Source organism: Halyomorpha halys, unplaced genomic scaffold (assembly GCF_000696795.3).
Source record: "Halyomorpha halys isolate HHAL.00 unplaced genomic scaffold, Hhal_1.1 Scaffold213.1, whole genome shotgun sequence".
Lineage (NCBI taxonomy): Eukaryota > Metazoa > Arthropoda > Insecta > Hemiptera > Pentatomidae > Halyomorpha > Halyomorpha halys.
The window spans coordinates 1,133,042-1,146,979 of record NW_027116617.1 but is presented as its reverse complement, the minus strand read 5'-3'; the positions used below and the strand labels follow the sequence as shown (position 1 = coordinate 1,146,979).

Sequence of the window (13,938 nt, the reverse complement as noted above, 5' to 3'; positions counted from 1 at the left end):
GGAAATAGGGAGGGAAAAAAAGCCATGATATAGTGTATTCAGGGTATTGAAGATTATTGATTGTAAATAGGAAAGTTAGAAAAGAACAACAATAATTTCTGTTGTTATTTCATGTTAATGGGACGCCCGTAGCTCAGGGGTAAGGCGCAAGTCTATCGTTCTGAGATCTGCGGGTTGCGCCAGTTCGAAATCTGGCCTTGGGGCGTCGACTTTTTCATTAAGTGGCGGTCCCAAAAATGAAATACTTGGGCCCCAACCATGGTTAGAATAATGGGAATACAAATAAATGAATTTATAGTTATATATTTGGGTAACATGGCCAAATATAGCATTTCTCTCTACAATTTTTTTTCCAGAAAATATAAATATATATACATATATTCTTTAGTTTAATGTATAAATTTATATTTATAATAAATTTAGGGTGTGTTCCAGAATACTTTAGTACTTAAACTAAAGTAAAATGGAGCTTGAGCTAGCGAAATTTATTTTGAGGGAAATAATAAATCAAATGCATTTATTCCATTGAAAAGTTAAAGAAAACAATACTACTTAATAACTTATTTGTAGCTCTTTCAGAATTAATAATTTATTTAAATTAAACCAAGACCAAATAAGTGGTTTTTATAGTCAATTTAAGTTTTTAAGTTTAAACTATACTTACTATAATACCACTTGGACAGGTTTTAAGATTTTAAGATTTTCAGTTAAATAGTTATATCGTGGTGTCTAAGCTTCAAGAATAGATAGATGATCACGTCTGCAATTGACCATATAACAATAGACTAACAACAGTTCAGAAGAAAAACTTCGATTCCGAAAGAAAAATCAAATTTTTTATTACTTATGTACATTTTATTTTTCGAAAACTAAGGAGCCAAATTAGTTAATGTTTTTTCTATCTATGTAGGGCATCAATCCGATTACAAAGAGTTCCGTGAAACTAAAGGATCACTAGAAAATCGTGGGAAAAAATGTTATTGCAGATATCGTAATTAATTTTCATTAATTACGATTAAATAACTAAATGTTATCTCAATTTCTAATTACAGCAATGATGTGTTTATGTATGATACAGGGGCATAACTAAAAACGGCTCGAAGAAAAATAGTACATTTATAGTTTGATTTGAAGAGCCTTGATAGGGATCTGGAATTATCAAGATACCAAACTACCAACAACAATTGAAAATCTAAGAGAGCATCATTTAAAGTAGAGTAAATTTGCTAAAATGTAAGCCCTAATAGAGCTATTTCCGTTCAATAGTTCTCGAGATATAGCTTTTTAAAAAGCAACATTTCTTAAAAATCTACTGAAAGATTATTTATTACCATTAAATAGTTAGTTTATTTTGAGAAATCTATATCTCAGGAATTATGTGACGTACATATGTCTATTAGCACTCAAATTAAAGCTAGTTTAATGATCTATACAGTAGTTTATAATGTTTATCTTCGTAGCAGTAATAGTTTACATGCAATTTCCTAAAATAAATTGATTTATAGTTGTTCAGAAAAATTATCATTTGCCAAATTTATATTCATATGTGAATATCATAAAAACTACTACCCCTACGAAGAGAAGTGTCATTAACTACTTTATAGTAGACATATGTGTCTTACGGGTCTAGAGATATATTTTTCTCAAAAATCCTACATTTTATACGAATAACTAGAAATTAACATTTTGTGAGTTTATTTTGTCAAATTTCTTGAAAACTACTACTCCTAAGAAAATGAACGTCATAAACTACTTTACTAGCTTTAATTTGAGTGCTAACAGACATCTGTACGTCACATAGTTCCTGAGATATAGATCTCTAAAAATAAATTAACCAACTAGTGATATTTCAGTAGATTTTTATGAAATGTTGCTATATCTCGAGAACTATTAGGGCTAATATTTCAGCAAATTTATTCTTCTTTAAATGATGTTCTCTTAGATTTTCTATTGATCGTAGTTTTAAAGATATAGAGCTCCGAATGAAAAATTAATTATTTTTAACGTTTTGAAACAGCTTCCATTTTTTATTCATCTTACCTATACTTGGCAGACTCATCAGTTTTGACTAGTAATTATTCATAGTTTTCATTAAAGTAATCAAAAATTGGGGTGAGATAACTGCCTTTTTTTCTTCCCGGCTCTTGTACTAAAAGAATTCCCATAAAAATTATAATTATTAACAATTAATGAGAATTGGTCGTGAGACTATTTATTAAACTTTTATTATCTTGTGCTTCCTGATTAATTCCATTTAATTTTATTCCAGGCCTTCCTTATATGTTAGAACGGGCAGGACTGGACGTCCAGCAAGGTATTTTATCAAGAATTTATTAATTTCTGTATTAAATAATCTTATTGTTGTGGTTATTTTTATTGCTATTGTATTTTATTATTGTCCTTGGTTGTTTCCGAAATCATATTTAGTATGACTTGAACAGACTGTTTCAAATTATATTGATTTTGCTTACGTTATTTATATTTTGTAGAAATTGAAAGGAATAGAGAATTTTACAAGAACGCCGACGTTCGTCCACCATTTACGTATGCATCATTAATTAGACAGGTACAATATATTTTTAAATGAAATTTTTGGTAGTATCTCATGATTTAGTAACTTGTTCGTCAGTAAAGTAGTTATAGATTAATAGCCATATCGTATACATTTTAATCCTTAAATAAAATTGCATTGTTATGCAACTCGACAGTTGTAATGAATTATTAAATAATATAATATAAATTAATAAATAAATTATTCGTTAGTAATTATAAATTTTTTCCCCCTCAGTCTATTATTGAGTCACCTGACAAACAATTGACATTAAACGAAATCTACAATTGGTTTCAAAACACCTTCTGCTACTTCAGGAGAAACGCAGCTACCTGGAAGGTAAAAGAGATTTTTCCTTTATTTTTATATAATCCCCATGGTATTATTTGGTTTAATGCTGACAATTTGTTACAAAAGAAAAATGTGTTTGTAACATAAATTATGCCAATACAAACACAGTATTGTCAATTCAATTTATGGAGAACAGTTACAGTTTCATGAGTTTTATTTCTACATATTCTGTATTTGTTCTTAAATTGAAGACGTTTTAATTTTTTTTTATATATGCTTTATTTGATTATTATTCAATACAGTATTAAACTATTTTTCTAGTTTCTGGTGAAAATAAGAATAGCTACATCTATGGTATTTTTTTAAATCACGAGTGTCATAAATGTACTCTTTATGTATACTTATGTATCTTCTTTTTTATTTATTTAAGTCACAATGAACCCTGTTTGCAGGTGAATAAATAACCTGTGGAATAAATACATATTAAACAATTTTTTTTTCTTTGTATTTTTAATTTATTTTATTCGTAATGCTGAAATAAAATCTTTTGTGATAAAAAAACGCTATCGGGTGTTTGACACAGGGAAACTTCAAATATAGTTTATATAGCCAGATGACGATACAATAATATTATAAGCAAAAGAAAATATTTTATAACTCTCGTGAAAATTTTTAATGCAAATTCAGTAACAAATTGTCAGAAGTTATTTTCCTATTATTTTCGAAAAATATAGGGTATTATAGACATGGTCGAATACGGATATATTTTTCTCATACTGAATATATTTTTTCAACTTATAAATATATATTGACAGTGGACATGTTTATTCTGATAACTACTTAATATTACCAAACAATTATGCGAACAAATGTGTAGTTTTCGTGTTCAGATTAATTGATAACATAGCAGTGCTATAATCTTTATAATAAAATAAGCATAATATTTTGTGTGTTTGGTTTACCATATTTGAGAAGCTCATTCATGATTATAATAATTATGAATTAAGAAAGGGTATTTACAGTTATATGCGAGCTCGTCCAATAATGAATAAGTTTTTTTTTAAATGTATATTTATTGTAATTTACAACTATACAAAAAAAAAATACAATAAGTAAATTGTATGAATGTTTCAAACACTTGAAAATCTTGGGAAGGAACCATCATTTTGGTACTTTTAAAATTAATTTAAATTTGAAAGTCCCGTGGCTATCTTCTTTTCAAACGCCTCGGAAGATTATCAGGGATTGTTTAGGATGAGGGATTAAGAACTAATGGGCTAGAATGGGTAAGGAGTCTGGAATGAAAAGATTCATATCTCTTTCGGGCAAAATATGGAACGAAAGGGGTGTTAAGGTCTTTGTGGATGAGTTTATTTGTGACGTAATAAGGAGAATCAAGGATTTTACAGAGGATTTTGGATTGTAAGGATTGGATGCGGGAGGAATTTGATGGTTTGGTGGAGCCCCAGAGCTCAATTCCGTATATCCAAATTGGTCTGATCATCATAGTATATAATATTTTTTTTATGAATAAGTTAATCATTTATAAGAAAACATCAAAAGTTAGCATCATCCATTATAATAAATTTTATGAACAATAAAGTTTGGAACGGATTCTATTCACCCGATGTGTTTGAGTTTCACTGTGTCAATTACAGGAGGTGTTAATGATCATGTCATAAGATTTCAGTTTTTGAAACAGGTTATTTATTGATGACTAATTACAATTATGTGTTTATTATATTTTTGTTGAATAATGATTTTAATCAGGAGAGGCAGAAATCATTGGAGTTATAAGCGTTGACAGTTTTCTCATGAATTATAGAATGCAGTCCGGCACAACCTATCCCTTCACAAATGTTTCATGCGGGTGGAAAACATTAAAGGTGCCGTATGGACTGTTGACGAAGTCGAATTCCACAAAAGGAGACCCCAACGCTGTACCAGCGGGTATGTCAACAACGAAAAGGTTTAAACAGCTACACTATTATCTTCTTCCAAACATACCGATTGGGGGTCTAAAATATCAAACATCATTTCTTTTTGTTAATTGATTATAATATGTGTGGCTTAGCATGTTTTGGCATCAGAATCCTAAGTATACAAATATATCATATACATACATCTATATATACACATTGATACATACACCACCACGAACGGGATCATCAAGCAGAAAGGAGTGGAAGCTGAGGCAGGTAAACCCCAATCGGAAATGTATTGTTAGACAGCGAATAGTGGCAGCTTAGTTTTTCTCTTTTTCTTTTTCTCTTTTTTACTTTTATTTCTTTTTGAAACTTTTACCCCTCTTCTCTGTTATGTTCGTGTCGGGAGTTTTTGTTCTACAAAACTTGTGTTCTCTGTGTACTTTATACAGAACGCTATCCGCACGAATCTCTCTCTTCACAAGTGTTTCGTCAGATACGAGGATGATTTTGGTTCGTTCTGGATGGTGGATGATGCAGAATTCGTCAAGAGGAGGCACTTATCACGGGGCCGCCCAAGGAAATACGACCCTGCCACCGCCCTCCCATCTCTGTAAGGCCACAACAGCCAATCACTTTCTCTCTCTTTCGCCTGCCACTCTGCTTGTCTTACTCTCAATATTATGGCTGCTATAAAGCTGTATTGGATGTGCCTTGCATATATGGCTCCTCTTCTGCAAATATTGGAGTAAACCACACTCTGGCCAATGTTTCGTTTCCTCTCTATTTGTTTAATCATTTACGATTCGGGGTCTTATAGGGAGATTTATAGTTGCTTCAGTTCCATTAATGAAAAAAAAAGTAGTGTTCGCAGGTTTTACCAAGTTTATAATTAAACAACAAACATGATTGTGTAATACAGTAGTGGATCAAGGAAGTTGGGGGTCGAAGCGGAAAAAATCTTGAGTTGAACATGTATCGAATGGTCACCGAAGATGATATGGGTGACAAAGAAGTACACTTGTCGACATCACTTCATACTAAATTATTCTTTCTAATTTTCTCAAATGTATGTCTGAACTCCTCCAATTCAAAAATCAAAGATACACTCACGTGATAACCTCACAACGAATTCAATAATACTTTTAAGAATAATATGCCTAAACTTGAGTTTAATATTTTAACTCGTCATTATTCTTGGTCTCAAAATTAATACAAAACCTTCTACCTTCATAAAACCTAAAAACTCCTTCTATAAAACTTCATAAAAGATTTTTTAATAGGTTGGTCATATTTATCCGATTGATTTTAATGTATAATGGATAGTATAGAGATACTTATTAAAACAACTAAGACGAAGGTGCTGTGACCGTATAATGGTGACTTAGTACAATTTAATAACTATATTCAAACTTCTACTTTGAAAACTAATTTTGAAGAATCTCCAATTCCTCGAGAGCAATAGTTAAAGATCTTAGGCTCTTAAGAAGTACTTAGTTCCGTTTTAAGATGCCTGGATCATCCCATAATTCTGTCATTGTTTTTTTTCAAGGGTCCCGATGTCAAAGCCTAAAAACAATAAAATTAAAAAAAAACTTTAATTTTTTAAATCTTCTAAATATATTGTTATGAATTATTATTTTTTGTAATACCCTGTCATATGCAATATTTAATATGCATTGTTGCATTAGGGAAATTACAACCATTTTCATAAGATATTATATAGCATATAGTATATAGTAAGGAATGTTGGGAATATAACAAATTATTATTTTTTCCCGTCGTATCAGTTTTACAGCACAAAAGCCCCCTCCCCCCCCCAAAAAAAAAAATAAATGGGTATATTAATTTTTATAAATTTAACTAAATAGTATCGAAAGAATTTTTCTTCTTTCGATACTATTTAGTTATTTATATTTTTATTTATTATTTATTCTTCCATCAGGTTACATTGTACATTTATTTATTTACCCAAATTTCCACTAATATAGCGCTTTAAATTGAAATATCAGAAATACCATAGAAATAAAGTTTTATTTCGTTGAATTTAAAAGAAAAAAGAAATTACGTTTTATAAAAAGCGCACTTAAAAAAAAGTTCTTGATTTTTTTAAATCAATTAAAAATAACTATAATTACTTTTATTATCTTTTATTTTTAGCTCCTGCAGTACCATAACGTCAAAGTAAGAACTTACGAGATTGTTAATATTGCCTTATAATCTTTATGAATCTTGGTCGCGTGCGTTGAAGAATGGAAACCTCTAGAGATTTCCGATAAATTATAATAGTAGCAGAAAATATAAGATTAGATATACGCTAAGGGGTAGGCCGGAAAGTAGATAAGACAGTGTGGAATCCTATTTTGTAGATAAAAAGAAATATGAATGTAGTTAGATCTGTGAGCGAGTTGTTGCTTTCATTCATCATTACAGCTCAATAAAATATTTCCAAGTATACTAGAAGATTTTTTAATTTAAATTAGTGGTGTCCAACTAGTGGTCCGCGGACCACGAGTGGGCAGCGAGGGTCTTAGGATGGGCCGTGGGACGGTCCGGCAATATATATTTTGTAAGGAATTGTTGTTAGATATATTTTGTTCTAATATTTGAGTGTTAGTTGAAGTCTGACTGATAAGTTTACGATAAAATTAGTGGGGCGCAATCTACTCCAGGTTTTAGAATTTGATTATGAAGAATCTAGTAGGAATCGGAGAGTGATCAAAACTTATTGAAATGTATAAGGAACTGCTCGATAGGATAAGGTCCAATACTATGAAAGGATACGCTAATGTTTGCAGGAAAAGATAGAATACTATGTAATAATAATAATATTCTTTATTTATTCTGGGACTTGTCCCTTTAGGATAATATTAAAGGCATATTAATTAAAATTAGGCTTTAGATCCTTAGAGTAAAATACAAAATTTTCAAAATAAATATGATATTATAAAACATCATAAAATATAATTAGCATAATGAATTAGGAAAGAAAAAATAAATAATAATAATTAACAGAATATATAAAGTAAAAATATAATAAATAAAATAAAGCCATATATCATATCATTAATCATTAAAACGAAAAAGAATCAGATCTAAGTGATCTAAAAATAATTAACAAATAAGGTACAAGTGCTGTATGTTTATATATTTACAACTTTAAACAATAATCAGAAACATCAAATTTAGAAAATAAATAAACCAACAAAAAAGATAAAAAATCCTCATCAAATAATAAATCTTAAGGTATAATCAAATAAAATGAAATACAAGGAAAACAAATTATGTAGTGATGATTATATGAATATATGTCGTATATACATATTTACAGATTCTTTATAAATAATAAAAACATCTAATAATAGTTATGTTAAATAGTATCTCTCTTTCTATCTATTTATATATTTTAATTTAAAACTTTTAACACTTATTCTTAGGGAATCGGGTGGACAAAGGATGTCCGAAGATACGGGATTTGAAGGTTGGAAGGGTATTAGAGCGACGAATGAAGGAGGGAATAGAATTCCAAAGCGGTCCGATAGAAGTCTGAAGAAGGCCGTAAACGGGTGTTGTGGGAATACGAGGATTTAAATTGAAGGTATTTTATATTAACTTCCAAATAAGAATCATTCGTTATCATAATCACAATCTGTCCTCATCACGATTTTGTTTGATGTTTAAAAAATGAACCTGAGTTTTATAATTATTAAGGGTTTTCCATTTTGTTTCAAATTCAAGCTAAAAATTAATAACTGCACTATTATCTAATGATGGAAAAAAAATTTGTTTAACATTTCAACTGGAGTTCTGCCGTAGTTCATTTCTATTAACTATTTGGCATTTAGGACTGTCACGATTCGGTACACTGATAGGGGGAAGAAACATTGGCTCTGTGTTGCTATGATTAATATAACAGGCGATTTATTGATATATGTTGAAAAAACTTTTAATCCTAGAAAAGGAGAGATCACTTCAGGCCAGCGGACATCAATAAAGGGGAAAATTTCAAATTACCCTAAGGTAGGTGCTACATTTCTAAAGTTTGTTCTAGCTAGAATTTTGCTTAGAATTGTTGATTAGATAATAGGAAATTCTCAATGTTTAATACTTATAGAAAATAATGAATCAATATTTTTTCAGAATATCCAATTTTAATATAGGTAATTTTTATTATTATTAACAAACGACATAGTGCTATTGGATTGAGAGCAATATTTTATTGTTCATATAGAAAAGGAAACAATTATTCTGAACCTAATAAGAGCTGTTTTTCATTTCGAGGGTCCAAAAGAACAATGGAGATTTATTGATATTATTCATTCATGGTTATGTATCAATAAGAACTTAATTAATTGATAAAAGAAAAAGTTAAAATAAATAATTTATGTATACTTGTATGAAATATCTTTATAAGCGTTTCCTGAAGGCTAGACAATCTTGTATATTTTCATGTCCACGTACAAATTGCTGGACGCGTGGTACTTTTTCTGGCTCTATCATAGGAGACAGTTTCATCCATACAGAATTTAAAGTTGGACTTTTCCTCACGTTGTTCATAAGAATATATGAAATTTTAGACGTAGGGGAGATCAGTTATACTTCTTGATGATGAGTTTTATTCTTTAAGAGAAATCAGAAAATTCAATTTTCTTAGTTAACAATCGTGACTTTATATCCCTCTTATGTCCATTTGCAGATCACATTATTTTATGGGTAAAAATAAATTGTTTTCTTAAGGTTGAGATAAAATTTTGTTGGTTGAAATTTTCCTATTTTGAGAAGATGGCCGGGGTGCGGTAAGCAAAGATACAAAAAAAACTTATTTATTTGTGCCGACGCTTCAACCTGAATTTTAGCTCTTCATCTCGGCTAAAAAACAAAACGGTATAACAACCTCAATTCACAGAAACATAAAAATAAAAATAAAATAACAAACAAACTAAGAAATACGAGGACAAGTCGATTATTATCCGTAATATAGTTATAAAATTTTATTGTGATCAAATAGGAAACTTACAAGTACATCATTTTTCGACATAGTCCCCTTGCTTTTCAACGCATTTCGTCCATCGTTGTACAAGCTTCGCGATGCCCTCATAAAAGGTTTTCGGTTGAACTGGTAGGGATGCAACACTTCTTTCATTGCTTCTTCCGTCGTCGTTTTGGGAGCTACCTTGCACGAACCTTATGAAACCCAAGTCTGATGTGGATGATTTCGTATTCAGAACCGTGACTAATTTGCAGATGATCTGCCACTTCATAGTTACTCGTCTGTCTAAGAGCACCATTTCCGCACGCACCCATGAACGCTAAATGTTTACCTCATTTGTGACGGTTGTCGCCCGTCTCCTTCATAGTGCGTAACACTTTTGCGACCATTTTTGAATTTTTCAATCCATTCGTAGACACTCCGTTGTGGCAGAACACTGTTCCCGTATTGTACCGAAAGTATTCGATGAAATTCGGCTGATACGCCTTCCGACCACAAAAAAAGGATCACTGAATATTGCTCTTCTTTGGTGCAAATAGAAAGCGGAGTAGACATGACTAAAAGCACGACAGCGATAACGAAACTAACCTAGCAGTTTGGAACTTACATAGACATAACAAAACATAAACAAAGCACACGTCATCAACGCAAAACGACAGTGCTAAGTATTGACTTACTCTCGTATATATAACAATAAATTAAATACTTAGTAGTTGATATTAATAGAATTTAAAATATAATATTGCAGGGGAAGGGGGGGGGCGAATCATACAGAATAAATTATGAAAATGTTTTTTAAAAAACAGAGTGTTCAAGTAAATAACTTTACGTATAATTAAGGAAGAATTGAGGTTATTATCTCGTTTTGTCTTTTCAGACCTGATGAAGGCCTGAAATTAAGGTCGAAACGTCGGCACAAAAACGTATTTACGTTTTGTTTATTTGTGTATCTTCCAACTGACCATCCTCCCCTCATATTAACCCACATTCAACTATTAACATTTTATTTTCCTAATTTGTAGAATAATAAAGTATTTTCATTAGTTGTGATGGCTATTGCAGTCACTCTAAATCTCGACTATCTTATTACTGCTTAAAAACCCGGAAGAACGAATGAAGGCCCAATGTATTTAAATATCAATATTTTTTGTTATATCAAAGTACTATTTCGATATGTTTGGAAACTATAGATTTATATTTGTTGACTATATTTACATCTCTAGATTATTATTATTTTATAGACAACAGACCATGGAGGGCTAAGTCCTCGCAAAATGTATTAGTAAATACATCGTATTTCTACACGTTTCATTTACTAATACATCGCACGTTTCTTGACGTGGTTTTTTTCGCTGGGTGGGTCCGTCACTCCCACGCCTATTTTTTGTGAGTGCCACCCATTGGCTAACGAGCCTCACAAATGCCCTGGGGGAGGCTGTCAGTGAGTTTTGCATTATTTTGTGCTTGAAAAAAGCCCGGGTGGGACCAGGGATTCGATCTGACAACCTATGGGTTGGTAGACTGGCGCGTTACCACGCTGATACCGCTGCCCCCCACATCTCTAGATTAGGGAAGTTTAAAACTTTTATAACAGTGAAACGTCGAGCTAGGAGAATAAATCGTGAACCCACAATTACAAAATCATATATGAACTAAACAGTGGACTACATATTGACATGATATGCAAGAAATGTTGGGATTTGTTTATTACAGACTGCCGCAAATTTCTATGTCATTATTATAATTGGCAATGTTTCTATTAATGGTATATACTTATCAATATAAAAAAATAAAAATATTTAAATAGGTCCATGATGCATGTTAGCATGCAAATACTTGCTAAGACTACAAGTCATATAGGATTTGTAACTGTATAGTTTTTATGAATTGTGGCATTTGATAAAATGTTTTACTTCTTCTCCTTTTATTTATGAATAGTACATTATAAATAAATGAAGAAAGATTAAAAAACATTTTTTTTTTTTAAACTTTCTATATTGATTGGTATTTATATTTAGAATGTTTTCCGATAAAGGGAAAGTACGTTTTTGGGAATGCTATCATCCAGATTGATTAGTTGCTTGAATTTGGCTGTTGAAGTAAACAATAAAATGATAAAAATAAATAAATAAATAAGCAACGCTTTTGCTATGCCATGTGACATTATTCAATTTCTTCTCCTATCAATATGGATCCAAAACTACAATCAATCCATTTTTCAATAAAGTTTCAATGCGAGTAAGCAAATAAAAGGTATGTATTTTATGTGATATAATGCTATTTTTCATTTTCAAGTTCTTTTTTTTTTTTTTGTATTCTAAATCATTTTGATTAGAAATTCATGCAGCTGCAAAGACATGAATCCATCACATTTTTCTTGTTTTGTGTGTTTAATATCTTTTTTATGAATTTCCAGGGATAATACACAAGATGACAACTCGTCAAAATGTTCAAGACTATACAGTGACACAATTAACTCAAGTCTGCAGGTAATTTCTATTGTGCCTTTACTTAAAAAGCAACTGATTATTTTCTCATCTTTTCAATTCCAATGAAAAGGCAATTGTTAGCTAATTTATCGAGGAGAAAAAAAATTATTACTCTGTATCTCAGGATAATACTGCGTACTACAAAAGAATTGAAACAAAGGAAGGAAGTATGAACATCATTATGAGCTTAAGCATAAACCCTTACCAAGAAACTATTAAATTATTGAAAACATCTACAACTTTTATTAGCAAACAATTTATGCCAAAGTTAAAGTACAAGTTTGCTTAGTTGCTTTGTGTGATCCCATTTGTTAGTTACCTTGTTTTGTTATTTGTCAATTTATAACAACCCATTTTTAATAACCATTTACGGTAGTTAAAGACACACTTCCGGTCAAAAGTTTAGGCCATATATTAAGAATGACCCAGGATGAGATTCCTAGGATGATCCTGGACGAAAGGATATATGGGACAAGGAGAGTAGGAAGACCCCGATGGATCGATGGAGTAGCAGTGGATGCCAGGTCTATCTTGGAAATCTGCAATTGGAGAGCAGCGGCAACCATTAGAGCGGACGAAGTTGCGGGAGACCTTGACTCTACAAGAGTTGTAGCGCCACAGATGATGATGATGATACTATCAATGAAAAATTTCATGATACTTTGTCAAATGATAACTCTAATATGTTTTGAAGTCCTTCCGATACAAGTCACAAGTGACTGACTACATATGGAATTTTACTTTACGTAAAAAAAAAAAAACTGCCTCACACACAACACTGACATAATTGTTAATTGGATACATCAGTGGATGAAGGTGTAATTTTATACCTATTTTAGACAAGAAGGGAGGCAAAGTGAAAATGAGAATAATATAGGAATTGTGAAATGTCAGCTAGAGAAATAGAGGCGTTTACAAAACAATAATTCAATTATTGGATAATTGACTAAATTCCAACCTGTAAATGATATTCCCGAATCACAGATGGATTCAGGTATAGAGTTTTATTCAAGAAACTTTAATAAACAAAACCGTATATAGGTTTTCAAGTTTAAGCAGCCTTACTTTAATTTTAAAAAAACATTTTTTATTCAATTGTCTATAATTAAATAATTTAATATTAATTAAGTTATAATAAAAATACCCATATTGTCTCAACATGTTATTTTCTTTTATGGATATTTTTTATTTTAACTGATAAACAAACCAGTTCAGACAAGAAATTAAAGTATATAATAATATTCAATATTAATGCAATAATTTAAAATGATTTTAATAATAAACATTTATTTAATTTTTTCTTCGAGAATAAAAGATGTGACTGGATAAAAGTATGACGCCAGTAATGTTATCGAAAGTCCTAATAATAGTTGTTAGACTATTGATTTTCTTTTCGATAGTGATAACTGTCAAACTACATAGAACTCTAATGGTAAGTTGAAGTTCTACGGAACTCAAACTTAATCCTTTTTAAATACATCCAATCATAATTTAAGTCCTTAACCTTGTATTGTGTTGTATTTGAACTCACTTTAAATATTTTCTAGACTAAAAATTGTTTATAAAATAATAATGACCGAAGTCGATATAAAAAATTTATTATATTTTTTTTTAATTTTCGTATTTGACCTAAATAATAGACAATAGTTAACATATTGGAGACAACTTTAATACTTTGTTCCTCAATATGTA

General features: G+C 30.5%; 1 protein-coding gene across 6 annotated transcripts in view; it reads left to right on the top strand.

Annotated features, from left to right (window-relative positions):
- Positions 1–13,938, top strand: part of FoxP (forkhead box P) — a 42,088-nt gene that overhangs the window by 21,678 nt on the left and 6,472 nt on the right. Inside the window, exons 11-17 of one of the 6 annotated variants that reach the window (XR_010845114.1) lie at positions 2,270–2,314; positions 2,490–2,566; positions 2,789–2,890; positions 5,220–5,380; positions 8,724–8,787; positions 11,793–12,010; positions 12,174–12,246. Coding sequence is in view for 4 of the 6 variants with exons in the window: in XM_014418918.2 (XP_014274404.1) it covers positions 2,270–2,314; positions 2,490–2,566; positions 2,789–2,890; positions 4,668–4,792; positions 5,220–5,380; positions 12,174–12,246 (583 nt within the window). In the remaining 2 variants the exon portion in view is untranslated. Of the gene's footprint in view, positions 1–2,269; positions 2,315–2,489; positions 2,567–2,788; positions 2,891–4,667; positions 4,793–5,219; positions 5,381–8,723; positions 8,788–11,792; positions 12,011–12,173; positions 12,247–13,938 lie in introns of those variants that run through there. The other 5 variants (XR_010845115.1, XM_014418918.2, XM_067053346.1 and 2 more) reach the window with 5 other exon arrangements.